General features: G+C 38.6%; 1 protein-coding gene across 2 annotated transcripts in view; it reads left to right on the plus strand.

Moving 5' to 3' along the window:
* Nucleotides 1-12,162, plus strand: part of LOC127968371 (semaphorin-3F-like) — a 64,820-nt gene extending 52,658 nt beyond the window's left edge. For both annotated transcript variants that reach the window (XM_052569538.1, XM_052569539.1), the window contains 9 exons: nt 3,215-3,284; nt 3,468-3,612; nt 3,830-4,052; nt 5,893-5,981; nt 6,468-6,509; nt 7,057-7,214; nt 7,986-8,053; nt 8,566-8,699; nt 9,970-12,162. In XM_052569538.1, coding sequence (XP_052425498.1) covers nt 3,215-3,284; nt 3,468-3,612; nt 3,830-4,052; nt 5,893-5,981; nt 6,468-6,509; nt 7,057-7,214; nt 7,986-8,053; nt 8,566-8,699; nt 9,970-10,389 — 1,349 coding nt within the window. In that variant the 3' untranslated portion in view covers nt 10,390-12,162. The remainder of the gene's footprint in view (nt 1-3,214; nt 3,285-3,467; nt 3,613-3,829; nt 4,053-5,892; nt 5,982-6,467; nt 6,510-7,056; nt 7,215-7,985; nt 8,054-8,565; nt 8,700-9,969) is intronic.
* Nucleotides 12,163-16,263: the final 4,101 nt, after the last annotated feature.

Raw genomic sequence — 16,263 nt, forward strand, 5'->3', positions numbered from 1 at the left:
ACAAATGCTACAAAACGTGCCTTTTAAAGGAAAGGAATTACACATTTACATTCTTTGGAAATTAGATCTCATATACAGTCTTGTTCAAAATAATAGCAGTACAATGTGACTAACCAGAATAATCAAGGTTTTTAGTATATTTTTTATTGCTACGTGGCAAACAAGTTACCAGTAGGTTCAGTAGATTGTCAGAAAACAAACAAGACCCAGCATTCATGATATGCACGCTCTTAAGGCTGTGCAATTGGGCAATTAGTTGAAAGGGGTGTGTTCAAAAAAATAGCAGTGTCTACCTTTGACTGTACAAACTCAAAACTATTTTGTACAAACATTTTTTTTTCTGGGATTTAGCAATCCTGTGAATCACTAAACTAATATTTAGTTGTATGACCACAGTTTTTTAAAACTGCTTGACATCTGTGTGGCATGGAGTCAACCAACTTGTGGCACCTCTCAGCTGTTATTCCACTCCATGATTCTTTAACAACATTCCACAATTCATTCACATTTCTTGGTTTTGCTTCAGAAACAGCATTTTTGATATCACCCCACAAGTTCTCAATTGGATTAAGGTCTGGAGATTGGGCTGGCCACTCCATAACATTAATTTTGTTGGTTTGGAACCAAGACTTTGCCCGTTTACTAGTGTGTTTTGGGTCATTGTCTTGTTGAAACAACCATTTCAAGGGCATGTCCTCTTCAGCATAGGGCAACATGACCTCTTCAAGTATTTTAACATATGCAAACTGATCCATGATCCCTGGTATGCGATAAATAGGCCCAACACCATAGTAGGAGAAACATGCCCATATCATGATGCTTGCACCTCCATGCTTCACTGTCTTCACTGTGTACTGTGGCTTGAATTCAGAGTTTGGGGGTCGTCTCACAAACTGCCTGTGGCCCTTGGACCCAAAAAGAACAATTTTACTCTCATCAGTCCACAAAATGTTCCTCCATTTCTCTTTAGGCCAGTTGATGTGTTCTTTGGCAAATTGTAACCTCTTCTGCACATGCCTTTTTTTTAACAGAGGGACTTTGCGGGGGATTCTTGAAAATAGATTAGCTTCACACAGACATCTTCTAACTGTCACAGTACTTACAGGTAACTCCAGACTGTCTTTGATCATCCTGGAGGTGATCATTGGCTGAGCCTTTGCCATTCTGGTTATTCTTCTATCCATTTTGATGGTTGTCTTATGTTTTCTTCCACGTCTCTCTGGTTTTGCTCTCCATTTTAAGGCATTGGAGATCATTTTAGCTGAACAGCCTATCATTTTTTGCACCTCTTTATAGGTTTTCCCCTCTCTAATCAACTTTTTAATCAAAGTACGCTGTTCTTCTGAACAATGTCTTGAACGACCCATTTTCCTCAGCTTTCAAATGCATGTTCAACAAGTGTTGGCTTCATCCTTAAATAGGGGCCACCTGATTCACACCTGTTTCTTCACAAAATTGATGACCTCAGTGATTGAATGCCACACTGCTATTTTTTTGAACACACCCCTTTCAACTAATTCAACTAATTGCCCAATTGCACAGCCTTAAGAGCGTGCATATCATGAATGCTGGGTCTCATTTGTTTTCTGAGAATCTACTGAACCTACTGGTAACTTGTTTGCCACGTAGCAATACAAAATATACTAAAAACCTTGATTATTCTGGTTAGTCACATTGTACTGCTATTATTTTGAACAAGACTGTATACACCACGATTTCAAAGTTTGGGGTCAAAAATAATTATTTTATTTGATAGAATGATACAGTAAAAACAGTAATTATTGGGAAATATTATTGCAATTTAAAGTAGCTGTTATGCCTGATTCAGGAGTACACAATCTATTGTCATAATTCTCCATCATAATTGATTTTCTCTGTAAGGTCACATGGGTGGGAAAAAAATAATGTTGACCATTAGTATCATAGCATAAGTTTTAGCAATCTAATGAATTCTTGATCAAACTAATCGAATACCATCTTATATTATTTTCTGTTGTAGATTGTTGGACTTTAATGTAGGTCACATAACGTGTTAATAAATGCTTTTTTTATGTTTTTAATGACATTTTCTGCCTTTTCTGTTCAGTATTATTGACAGTAATTGTGTAGATTTTAACATAGATTTTATACAAAGATTTTAACATAGATTTTATATATCTGCTATGCTCATGTAATTGGCTTTGCATTTAAGTGAATTCGAACAGTTGGAAGATGTTAAGAATTTGGCAGATTCGTCCCAAATGACCAAATGTTTGCACAAAAAAAAAAAAAAAAAAAAATGCTGTGTCATTTTAAAAGTATGTTCATCGTTGTTGAAGATCTTTAGATGTGCGCCATTAACTGCAGTTCTTCTGTTGTGAAGGACAAAGGGAGATGAAATTTTGCCCTCAGGTTGCCAAATACATTGGCATTGGTAAAAGAGAGTTAAAAGTGTTATTAGCTGAAAGCATAAGAAAAATAAGGGGATGGAGCATGTTGCAAACTGAACTTGAACCCACATCTCCAACATGAACTCCTCATGTGTATGTGGAACATGTGCATTAACTATTACACACTGTCTTCTGCATTTTTTAATTCATAATATCATGAGTTTCTAGCACTGTGTATGAGATATGGATGAATTTTTCTGGTTGTCTTATAAGCCCATGTCTTTCATCCATATACACATTATGCTTCACCTGCTCTATACATACAGCTATACTCAGATATAATAGTTGGCAGGATGTGTGTGTGAGGCAATAGGAACCATATGCTTTGCTATTCTCATCCTTATTATCCTATGAGTTCTCCATGAGGAGCACTTCAGCAGTCCTTAAACACACTCACTTATATCCTCACACACACAGACACTCATATGCACACATAAGTGTTTATGCAAGCCAGCAAGTCAGCAAGTTTCATAATAGCGATAACATGCGATGTCTTTTCTCTGAAAACTGTCTCCTTCACATTATTTACTTTCCAGTTTATTTATGCAACTGCTGTCTCTATTTTTTAAATGTTAAAAGCGATTTGTGTTTGTTGTAGATCGTTTATATTGTAAAAAAAAATTCTCATTACTTCAGACGGGTGAGTTAAATGCAGTGAGAAACTCTGAGTCACAGGACGTTTGTCCCAAGATTCATTAAATGCGCTTGATTTATGCACTGCAAATATTAGCAAAGTGTTCTCCAGCTTTGTCACTGCAATGTTCCTCTGTGTTTGTGTCTTTTAGAGGATGTGTACATACAGCCCACGCAGGACACTAAAAATCCCGTCATCTATGGGGTCTTCTCTGTGTCTGGGTGAGTCTGAAAATACTAGACATGGTCTTCCTCCATCTGGAAGCTGTAGAAAACACTGGAAGTCTTGTTTAGCATGGGCAGTTGTCCACGGCATTTGCATCTACTTTTTTTCTGTACACTTTTAAATTGCCTGCATCATGTATTAATAGCTTTATAACAAAAACTGTCATATTTTCCCCCCAGCTCTGTTTTTAAAGGCTCAGCGGTCTGCGTCTACTCCATGGCGGACATTCGGATGGTGTTCAATGGACCTTTTGCCCACAAAGAAGGTCCCAATTATCAGTGGGTGGCCTACACTGGAAAAATCCCCTACCCTCGTCCAGGAACAGTGAGTTTCACCCTCTTATGAACCAGACTACCAATAATAAGATGAATTATTGGCATACTGATTTAGAAATATTAATCTCATCCCACTGTTAAAAAAAAAAAACAAGCTTGAACTTTACCAAGCTTCAAACCAAGCTGAAAGTACACATTACAAGTGGGGTTTATCCTTTTCGAGATCTCATTGGCTAAGGTTGGTCCCCTTGACCCATTTTTGCTAGTGTCCTGGTGGGACTTTCACCCCTAACATGAAGTCCACGAAAGACTACCCTGACGAGGTCATCAACTTCATGCGGAATCATCCCACCATGTACAACGCTGTGTATCCGGTGCACAGGCGCCCCCTGGTGGTCAGGACCAACGTGGACTATGAGTTCACCACCATCACTGTGGACCAGGTGACTGCAGCCGATGGCAACTATGAAGTGCTCTTCCTGGGTACAGGTGAGTTTGGAAAATAGCCTGCTTTTTACATACATACATACATACATGCATACATACATATATATATATATATATATATATATATATATATATATATATATATATATATATATATATATATATATATATATATATATAATTTTTTTTTTCATATAAACTTATGTTATATGCTATAAAATATGAAATATTTGCATTATTTTAAGTTTAGTTTAGTTTTCATTTTAGTTACTGTATATATAAATATATTTTTATATTTATTTTAAGTTCACTTTGATTTATAAAGCACATTTAAAAACAACAAGTGTTGTACCAAAGTGCTGTACAATTAATGCACATAATTAAACAAGGAAGTGAGAACCGCTCTTCTTGTATTGTTAGTTTTAGTTTTAGCTTTAGCATTTTTCGGGCTACCAAGTTAAGGCGATAGTTAGTATAATTAAAAAATGTTTAACAGCATTAAGTTTCTCTATAGAATGTGGTGTTGTTGCTATCTAATGCCTTTTTTGTACTAAAATAAAATAAAAAAACAGGCCCCACTTTATGTTAGGTGGCATTAACTGCTACGTACTTACATTTAAATGATTAATTTGATACAATGCAATTATTGTGTTTGCAAATGTTTTTACGTTGTACTTGTATTTAAAAAAAAAATACCTGCATGTAATTACGTTTGTAATTAATTTCTGTAATTATATTTATAGTTTAATGTTGAACCATCCGTTACACCTCAATCCACCCTTACACCTACCCATACCACCCAACCTGTCCCTAACCTTACCCGTATCCCACCTCAATAGCACTAATTGTGTTTTGGAATACAGTATGAACAATAAGTACATAAGTACTTGTTTTATTATGTGTTTACAGTGTGGTTAGGTACAGTAACTGTAATCTTGCCTTTTCTTTAAACCTTTGTCAGGACACTGAAACTGCTGCAAGATAAATGGACATAAAAAGTCAGTTTCATTCATCCTCAAGTGTACTGTACATTTATCAGAGGAGGTGAAAGCATCTGACTCTACTTAGATGGATGTTAAACACACGCACACACACACAAAAGGTTTTGTGTTTCCAGCTTTCTGTTCTCAATACAAATGCTGTGAATGCAGCACATTAAAGCTGCAGGGTCACTTTATAAGAATCGATCAGCCTACAACAGCTGATCTGCCTAACTCTCATCTCCTTTTCAAACTTTCTTTTAACCTTAAAGAATGGTGTCAGAATCACACCATTCTTTGGTCTCGTCGTGCTGTAGGATATCTCTTTATGTCTGAGAGTCTAATGGGCTTTTAAATCAACTCTGCGCGGCCCATTGCACCTACAAGCACTCACAGGAGCGTCCCTGGCTTTCAGCTGGCGTCGCTCGCCTGCATTCAAAGCTCAGGTTAGATGTATTGCTCCGGTTGCAATAAATCTCCGGTGACGTGCACGGAGGAATGCAACGGCATGCTTAAATCAAACAAGCGTTCCGCTAGTACACAGCCACTGAAATACCTCTGCTTTGAAGCAGAGACAGAGCCTGACAGGGTACAGCCGAGCTGAAAGACGAGTGTGCCGTGAAAAGCAGTGAAAACAAAAGACAAAAGAGGGATTTTTGAAGGAAGGGATGATGTGTGGAAAATGTGAAGGGTCTACACGGTAGATGGGATGGAAAGAAAGAGTACCTCAAGTGTTTCTGTACTCAGTGAAAGATAATAATCATGATCTTATCAGGGCATAAGATGCAAAGACAAAACGCTTGGAAAAGGGAATAGATACAAAGTTGGCAGAGGAATATCATGGTGCTTTGAATGTTTTGGGACTTGTTGTTTAATCTGACTGTCTTTCTTTTGGCCTACAGACAGAGGTACAGTGCAGAAGGTGATTGTCCTGCCCAGAGATGACCTGCAGACAGAGGAACTGGTGTTAGAGGAAGTAGAGGTCTTTAAGGTGAGATCTGTGCCCTGGATCTCCTGCTGTACACTAACTTATTAATATTATACAGCTCTTTGGAATACATGATCCTGATTGATCATTTCAGCTCATCAAGGCTGCATTTATTTAATACAAAATACAGTAAAAACAACAATATTGTTAAATATTTTGACAATTTACAATAGCCGTTTTCTGAATTCCCAGCATCTTTAATACAGTCTCCAGTGTCACTTGTTCCTTCAGAAATCATTCTAATATGCCGATTTTCTGCTCAAGGCACATTTATTATTATTATTATCAATGTTGGAAAAAGTTGTGCTGTTTAATATTTTTAGAAAATAGAAATTGTATTTTATTTATATAAGAGTCTTTACCGTAACTTTCAATACATTCAATGCATCTTTGAAAAATTAAAGTAATAATTTCTTTCAAAACAAATCTCACTGGCACCCAACTTTTGCACACTTTTTAATTAAGTCATGCACAATCTTTCACTCCCAGGTCCCTACTCCTATCACAACTATGAAGATTTCTTCAAAACGGGTAAGAATTTGCTGTACACTAAACCTCATAACATGGTACACACACACTGACTGGAGGAATACCCAAACCCATGAAGCGGTAACAATAAACCCACTTAAACTAGACGTGCAGGTGCTATCCGTCTCTGTAATCTATAAGCTTTAATATGGGGATAACAATTTTACAGATGCATGGAGATAAAATGTTAAATTTCATTTGTGGTTTATTCTTTCATCATGATTGGGATTGTTGGCAGATGTGGCATGACATCATAACTAGGATGTAATTTAAACCCTAGTCTTCCCCCAAAAAAAGCTGATTTAAAACAGCTGATCCTAAAAACAGAAATGTCAATTCTCTAATGCCCCATTATCATAACAGGCTTAAATTTGCAGTTCAAAACCTACACAGGCCTGCACAGTCATGTGTGGTTTTCTTCTTTCCAAAGAGATTGGAAAATAGAAAATGATGTACCTTGACATTTTAGGATCAAATTATACATCTAAAGGCAGAAAAGAAAAAGAAAGATTGTCACTCTGCATAACAACATGTTTTGATTTTGCTGCAGCAACAACTATATGTGGCGTCTCCGGTTGGGGTGACACATCTGGCCCTGCACAGGTGTGACGTCTATGGCGAGGTCTGTGCAGACTGCTGTTTGGCCCGGGACCCTTATTGTGCCTGGGATGGCAAGTCCTGCTCTCGGTACTCGGCCTCACAGAAGAGGTAAATGGGCCAAAGCGCTTCAAACCAAATAACACTGAAACACAGTGATAGTCAGCATCTTTACATACACCACATTTATGTACAGTAACATACAGGTGGTGAGAACATTTGGTTTTAAAATGCCATAGATGTTAGTCCATTAGACACAGATTTGAATCTGAATCTCATTTGGCTCTTAATAGGAAATAATGAAATTCTCACGAATTTCTCACGAAACAAAAGTAATTCCAAAATGACACATCAAAGATCATATTCCAGTTATGTGCGTTCATGAGGATTAGAGTCTCATTTATGGTCACAGCCTCCTAATTTCTGGAAGTTTTGTTCATTAGATGTTGCAACTGAAGATGTTTTGCTTTCATGCAGCCAGTTGCATTAGTCATATTGGGCAGTTTCAGGGGAAACTACAGTTTTGATTTAAAAGCGTCTGCTAAACACATACATTTTAATTTAGCCCAAAGTGTTTGAGACAAACAGGTGTCCGTATGGATCTTATTTAGGGAAGGGCGAGTATTCATATTGGGAAACAGGATGGGACTTCCCCTAACATTGCAGAAAGCTGAAATCCCCGAGAGACTGATTGATCTGAACTTTACGCTTGTTCTGTCTGCCAGCTTTCATCCTGGCTGACCGTCATATCTTAAGTGTGTTGAAACTGCAAATATGAATAATCTAATCGGATGAGCTGTCTTCTTAAATTTTCCTTCAGATATATACGTGCAGTCAGTTAGTCAATACATTTCTAATTTTGTCATGTTGTCTTCCTTTCAGACGCAGCCGGCGACAGGATGTGAAATATGGGAATCCTATAAGGCAGTGCAGAGGATACAATTCCAACAGTAAGCTACTAGTCTGACTTTAATACAATTAATATTTGTAAATATATACATTTATTATGTATAATATCAATACATAGATTTAGCTCTGCCTGTTTTTTTATTCTAATATAAATGTGTCTGTCTAATGCATATTTTTAATGCACAGCTAATTCATTGATAAATCATTCAAATCACAGCTAATAGTTGTTTTCATGGCATGACACATTTATCAGCATCATACGTTTGTGAATTCAGTTTTATACCTTTTCATTTATTTTGTGAAATTTGTTTATATAACTTAATCGTGTATGTAAAATAGAGTTGTGCTTTCTTTATACAACCTCAATGAGCTGTTAACAGAAAGCATCATTGTGCTCTGATCTGAACTTTTTATTTGCATTACTGTAGTTTGACTGACACCAGTCTCACATTCTACTGACTCTGCTCTAATAGTTCATGGCCAGCTCTCGTTTTTGCTCCAATGCTGTGCTGTTGTCAATGAGAAATGACATGTTGTTGTTGTTGTTGTCCAGCCAATAAGAACACACTAGAGATGGTGCAGTATGGGGTGGAGGGCAGCAGCACGTTTTTGGAGTGCCAGGCCAGATCGCCCCATGCGGCTATCAAATGGCACCTCCACCGAGACAACAGCGACAGGAGGAGAGAGGTAAAAACTCATGCTGCATATATATATACATATACATACAAAGAAGATTTTATAGATTCAGTATCCTCCTTTTTAGACACACTGGATGCCAATAATATGAAAGATGACAGTATGAAAGAGACTACCGTATTTTCCGGACTATAAGTCGCACTTTTTTTCATAGTTTGGCTGGTCCTGCGGATTATAGTCAGGTGCGACTCATTTATCAAAATTAATTTGACATGAACCAAGAGAAATGAACTAAGAGACATGAACCAAGAGAAAACATTACCGTCTCCAGCCGCCAGAGGGCGCTATATGCTGCTCAGTGCTCCTGTAGTCTAAACTGAGCACCCCCTTGCGGCTTTAGATGGTAATGTTTTCTCTTGGTCCTTGGTTCTAAATAAATGCGACTTATAGTCCAGTGCGACTTATATATGTTTTTTTTTTTCTCTCGTCATGATGTATTTTTGGACTGATGTGACTTATACTCAGGTGCGACTTATAGTCCGAACAATACAGTATATAAAAAAGTGGATTAAATTTTTTTTATTAAATTAACTGTAAAAATTGTATAATTAAAAATTTATATTTATTTTCAAATATTTGAATAATTACATTTTACGTATAGTATAATTACCAAAGTATTACATTTAAAGTATAAAATTGTGTTTTTAATATAAAATACTGTACATATACAATAATAATTTCCATGTCATTATACTCTCTCTCTCTATACAGATATATACATAATGTATGTTATAAAGGAAATAAAATAATAATAAAATAATAATAATAAATATAAATACTTTGTATAATATTTAATATATATTATTTAATATATAATATTAAATATAATTGTGTATATATAATTATATAATTTTGTTATTTTATATATATTATATAAATATTAGATTATATTACAATAATATAATCACAGTATATAGTAAAAATGAAGTAATTTAATATTAATAATTCTATAATTGATTTTTTTATTGATATAATTTACTAATATGTTTGTAATGTAGTGTAATTGCATTAAAAAATTATATATATATATATATATATATATATATATATATATATATATATATATGTAATATAGTATCTGTAAATCTGCATGGAAAATGCATTTAGTTATTAGCCATATCATAAAGATAGGTATTGCTTATTGGTATCGGCCAACCATCATTTCCATAAGGAACAGTAATAGATCAATAAGCAGCCCGAATGACAGCTCCAAAGTTCATTGCATTATTTCTCATGGTTGTTTGTGTGTGTGTTACTTCAGGTCCGTACCGACGAGCGCGTGTTAAAGACAGATCAAGGCTTGCTACTACGTTCCCTCCAGTCCTCCGACTCTGGCATCTACGTCTGCACAGCCACAGAGAAGAACTTCAAGCACACTTTGGTGAAACTTCAGCTGGTGGTCTTGACCAGCCAGGCCGTCAACAACATCCTGGTGGAATCAGGCCGTCCTGTGACATCTTCACTCCAATCCAGCCCCTGGACCCCCAGCGCCGGACAATACAAAGACCTTCTGACCATCCTCAGTCAGCCTGAGATGGGCCTCATAAACCAGTACTGCCAGGACTATTGGCAATATGGAGACTCTCTGACGGGAGTAATCAAGGCCAAAGACCTCAAAGAGCTGAAGGAACAGAAGAAACCGAGGAATCGCAGACATCATGGGGACCAGGAGGAGACATGAGGAGATTTCCACCCCCGGCCTTATAGAAAAGACTTATAAAAGAGGAAAACCTGTAAAAAAAAAAAAAAAAAAAAAAAACTTCCATCAACTGAAACCGAACTTGCAAGCAACAAACGGAATTCCCTTTTAACACATAAAGATGATATCATACACAGTATTTATTGTAGGTTGTATATAGTACCATTCTGTGGATTTATTTGTACTTAAATAGAAAAATCAATGCTCTTTGTGTATAAGTACCTAACGGGCATATATTATTGTTATATTATTTTTATTGTCACAAATACAAACAAAACAAAGGAAATTCGTTTTCCATTTTCCGGGCATTGACGACTCGTATAAATTGACGTAAATTCAAAGACTATGAACTATGTTGAACTTGAGGGGTATGGGTATGGAAAGAGCGACGGGGATGAATCTTGCCCCTGGACTCACGGAAAGACATTCAGAAAAGGCGGGGCTGGAGACGCTGACATCATAATGCACCTCACCACTAGTCCCACCCCTAAGTGCATTCTGGTCCCTCATTGGTTCCAATGATACACCAGCTCATATTGTCTTCCTAATGTCACTCTGTATGCACAACGCATCTGTTTAATTGCACACATGTTTGTAAGGTAATCAAGTTTCATGGCACAATTTTTTTTGTGACTGTTTTGACAAATGTAAAACAGCTGCTGAGGGCTCTTAGTAAGCTATTATTGTTTTAATGCCACTTTTGAAAAGACTAAAAGCACAAACCAACTCGCACCATGATGATGTCATGAATGCACAAATGGGAAAGCACCTCCAGGTCATATTTCACCTTTAAAAAAGTTAATAAATCCATTCTTTTAAATCATTATTTTCATATACAGTAAGCAAATTCCCCCCTATGTTTTAATGTTCTTATACAAATTTTCTCATTATGGTGAAAAAAAAAAAAAAAAAAAAATATATATATATATATATATATATATATATATATATATATATATATATGATATTATATATGATATTATGATAATTATATTTAAAGACAGAAATGTCACAATGCAAAACTGGTGACATGGGACTCACTTTTAAGCAACAATTATATATAATTAGATTCCATTTTAGTTTGGGGTGAAATATGATCTGGTATTGTTTTTAGAGATTCAGCTAATTATGGCACATAGCCTAAATATGAATTTAAATAAACTGGTGTAGACTACAATATTATAAAAGACAAATCCTGATATGTGACAAAACCTACATTCATTTTCAAAATGTGTTCACACTGTATAGTGCATTTTATCAGTTTTAAACTACTCGAGGTCTTGGGAAGCTGGCTTTTCATTGTGTGCATGATTTATGTAGTGGTATTGTGATTACGAAATTAAAGATAGCTACGCTGCAGTTCTTTCTGTTCATATATTTTTATGGTCAGGTCGGGGTTGGACAGAAGGCTGATGGTCTTTTTCTGCGCAGCTTATACAGGCAAGACAGAGGGCAACTATTCACCTTAAAACGTTGACTAACCGTTTCCTCAACAGTTGATGGTATTGTTACTGTTCCTACAAAAGCACCACATGATCCCAAATCCACTATGAAGCAGTGTCTTGCAGCGAGAGAAAATAGTTGTACAATTTTTGGTATTTTTAAGATGTGTCTTTAGAAATGTTTGTGTTTTTATTTTGTCATCAGTTTGAGACTAAATGCACAGGTGATGTTACTGTGATAATTGTGTAAATGATTTTCTTTCCCCTCTTGCCGTTGCTAACTAATAAATTAAAGCTCTATATTTTATAGTAATTCAGCTGGCCATTTTTTTTCTTCACCAGCTGATCCTTTGATCTCAGACTCGGGGGGGGAGGTATGTGATTGTAACAAAATCCCTACCGCAAATGTCTCTACTAGGCGTGCACTTATCAGAAAGATTACCGAGTCGACTGATGCCGCGATTGAGAGGGAGGAGGAAGACGTGGCGAAGCACTATCTGTGTTCAATGTTGTCGTTCATGGAGACGCAGGGAGAAAACGAGAATGGGGAAAATGGCGATAGCAATAAGATGGAGTCGGACAGCTCGCGAATTGAACAGGATGTTGTTAATGAGGCGGATTCACAACAAAGTCTCCCTGAATTACAAATTGGAAATATGAAGATGAGAGATGAAATGGGAAAAAAATAAAAGTGTTAAAATCAGCCTCAAGAACAGCATGAATTTATTGGCATGGCCCCTGAAGTCACTGTGAGAAGGGATTTCAAAGTCTGCGGTCAGATTGGAGAGAGTGGGCAAAAAGATAAACTGTCATTCACTAATTTGATGCACCAGGTTGACAAAGGGCTGAGAAGAGGCCACAGTGAAGCAGAAATTATTGAAGCAGTAATAAAAGCTATCAGCCCAGGATTAAGTTTACGCAATATGCTGGAAATTAAGAGAGATCTCACTCTTTCACAGTTGAAAACAATATTGAAGGGACATTTCAAGGAGGACAGTTCTACAGATCTGTACTACAAATTGTTGAACATCACTCAAAGCACCAACGAATCACCACAAGCTTTCCTTTTTAGAGCCATTGAGCTAAAAGAAAAACTGTTGCGCACTTGTGAAGAAGGTGGTGAATATTTCAGTACAGATCACATACAAAAGAAGTTTCTACGCTCTGTTGGCACAGGTTTGATCAGCGATCATATTAAATTTCAGATGAGGCCATACCTGGACGATTCAAAAATATCAGATGAAATGTTGATAAACAAAATGAATGAAGCCGCCGGTGATGAAACAGAAAGACTAAATAAACAAAAGAAGAACACTGGAAGTAAAGTGGAAAATATACACAAATTGTGTCCAGAAACGCTGTAGAGCTTCAAAGAATTCAGCAGAGGGCAGAAGCGATGTAAAAATATCTCTTCATTCCATGAGACCAGACAACTCAACCTCCCTTCTGAGTTATTGCGACCAACAAGAGAAAACTCAAGAGCACCTGCGCCAAAGGATTAAACAGCTGGAGGCGGAGTTAAAACAAAGAGGAAAAACAGAGCATGCTAGAGCTACCACCTACACCAACCACATACCTTTTCAACGACATCCAAGATTGGAGAACCTCATTTGTCCTAGATGTATGGTTGACTGTTTCTTTGAATGCATGCCCGTGCAGGCACTCTGGGACACAGGGTCGCAGGTGACCATCATCAATGAGGAATGGAAGAATATTTGCTTTCCCCACATTGAGACACGCAAATTAAGTGAGCTGCTGGACGAAGGTGAAACCCTTATTGGCCGAGCAGCCAACCAAACTGATATACCCTTCTCGGGATGGGTGGAGTTGAAGTTTCAACTTGGGCCAAAAAGAGGGGCTCAGGCTGAACTCCTGGTACCTGTGCTTCTCTCCAGTGAGCCAGGCATGGGGCAGCCTCCAATTATTGGTTATAATGTTATTCAACAGCTAGTAAGAAAGAGGGAATGGAGCAGCACCCTGATATCATTCCAGAAGTGGTAAAGGAAGCTTTCTCATGTGACAGACGAAAAGCGGTGAAATGCAGAGTGAGAGCTGGTCCTCTTGTTTCAAGACAGGAAGTCCTGTTTGAACCTGAAGTTATTCCACAGTGGCCTGAGGGACTTGATGTAACTAAGATGGTAATCAGTCTTCAGAAGGGAAACTTGACTAAGGTTCACATCCCAGTTACCAACATCAGCAATGTGGACATTATGCTTGCTCCCCGCACTGTACTAGGACGAGTTCAGCAAGTCAGGTCCATTTATCCAGCAGACGCCAAACCCACTAAAGTTAAGTCAGGCTTGAATGACATTGAAGAGGATGTAGTGGCGACGGGAGTAGTGGTTGCTGAAGGTAAGGACATGATAAGCTGTGAGGTGAAGGATCTGAACAAGAGTGACAACACTGGACAAGATACTAATAGAAAACTGTGAGACCCACCAGTGTCAATTTACCATCTCACTCCTGAGCAACAGAGAAAAGTTAAAAAGCTGCTGAGGGAGGAGTGTGCAGCATTTTCAATGGATGAAAATGATGTGGGGTGCATCCCGTCACTCCAAATGAGAATCAGGTTGAGTGACACGACACCAGTAAAGTGTACGTATGTTTCCGTACCAAAACCTCTACACAAGGAGGTGAAAGAATATGTGGAAGACCTCTTGAATAAAGGATGGATTCAAAAGTCTCTTTCCTCCTATGGATCTCTAATTGTCTGTGTCCGAAAGAAAGATGGAAGTCTACGTCTCTGTATAGATTACCGGGAGCTCAACCACAAATCCATCCCAGACCGTCACCCTATCCCACGGGTGCAGGACATGCTAAACAGTTTATGTGGAAGTACATGGTTCTCGGTTCTGGATCAGGGGAAGGCGTATCATCAGGGGTTTGTGGAGGAGGGCAGTCGACCATACACAGCTTTCATAACACCGTGGGGCCTTTATGAATGGGTCAGGATCCCCTTTGGGCTGTCCTCTGCCCCTGCCGAGTTCCAGCGCAGTATGGAGGAGGGTTTGGTGGGACTCAGGGATTACACCTGCCTTCCATACATAGATGATAACCTCATACATAGCAAGACATTTGAGGAGCATCTCCGTGATGTTAAGGAAGTGCTACGCCGCTACCAAGCTCATGGAGTGAAGCTTACAGCCAAGAAGTGTGAATTGTTCAGGGCTGAGGTAAAGTTCCTGGGGAAAATAGTCTCTAGAGGGGGATACACTATGGACCCCAAGGAAATTGCACCCGTACAAGCACTAAGGGACCGTAAGCCTAAGACGGTTGGAGATCTCAGACAATTGCTGGGGTTCCTGTCTTACTATCGCATGTACATTCCTAGTTTTTCCCAAATTGCCAGACCCCTCTATGAACTATTGTCAACAGGGAAGCCTTCGGGAAAAGGGACAAGCAGTAAAGAGGACAACAGTAAGAAGGGTCGGGGTAAAGGGGGAAAACCAGCTCAACTTCATTCCAGTTGGCCTATAAATTGGACAGAAAAACACCAGGATGTCATCAACCGACTACTTGAATTCTTGCTTCATCCTCCGATCATCGGCTACCCTGATTTTAAACAGCCCTTCATCTTGCATTGTGATGCGTCGCAAGACGGACTGGGTGCAGTACTATATCAGAGGCAGAAAGGGAGACTGGTGGTCATTGGCTTTGGGTCACGGACCCTAACAGCTCCAGAGAAGAATTACCATTTGCACTCGGGGAAACTGGAATTCTTGGCGATGAAATGGGCCATTTGTGAACGATTCCGTAAATACCTGTATCACGCAACCTCCTTTGTGGTCTATACGGACAACAATCCGCTGACATATGTTTTGTCTACGGCCAAGCTCAATGTCACCACCCACAGATGGATTGCAGAGTTGGCTGACTACAATTTCACCATCAATTATAGACCAGGCCGCATACACCGGGATGCTGATGGGCTGTCAAGGATGCCTCTGGACATGGAAAGTTACATGCTAGGCCAAGAGTCATAGCTGCTGTCACGGATGCACTTCTCCTGAAGCCGGAGGAAGAGATGCCCTGGATGTGTCCAACCGTCTTAACAGCAATTTGTTCTGAGGCAGAGCAGGAGCAAGGAGCAACACAAGAGACCAAAGTGACCCCAGACGAATTGATAGGAGCACAAGAAAAAGATCCAGAGCTTGGAAAGGTGCGGGAGTATGTGCTAGCAAAACGTTGGCCGAGGTTGGTGGGACGAGATGGTCGCGATGAGTTGTCTGTTCTGTATAGGCAGAGAAACAGGTTGTATGTGGATGAGGAAGGAGTATTGTCTCGACAATTGGCAGGACGTACCCAGACAGTGCTGCCCAGAAAATACCCCAAGTTGGTGTTTAAGGAGCTTCATGAGGAGATGGGTCACCAGGGAGTCGAGCACATACTCAGTCTCATCCTGGACAGGTTCTAT

This window comes from Carassius gibelio, chromosome B11 (assembly GCF_023724105.1).
Source record: "Carassius gibelio isolate Cgi1373 ecotype wild population from Czech Republic chromosome B11, carGib1.2-hapl.c, whole genome shotgun sequence".
Taxonomy (NCBI): domain Eukaryota; kingdom Metazoa; phylum Chordata; class Actinopteri; order Cypriniformes; family Cyprinidae; genus Carassius; species Carassius gibelio.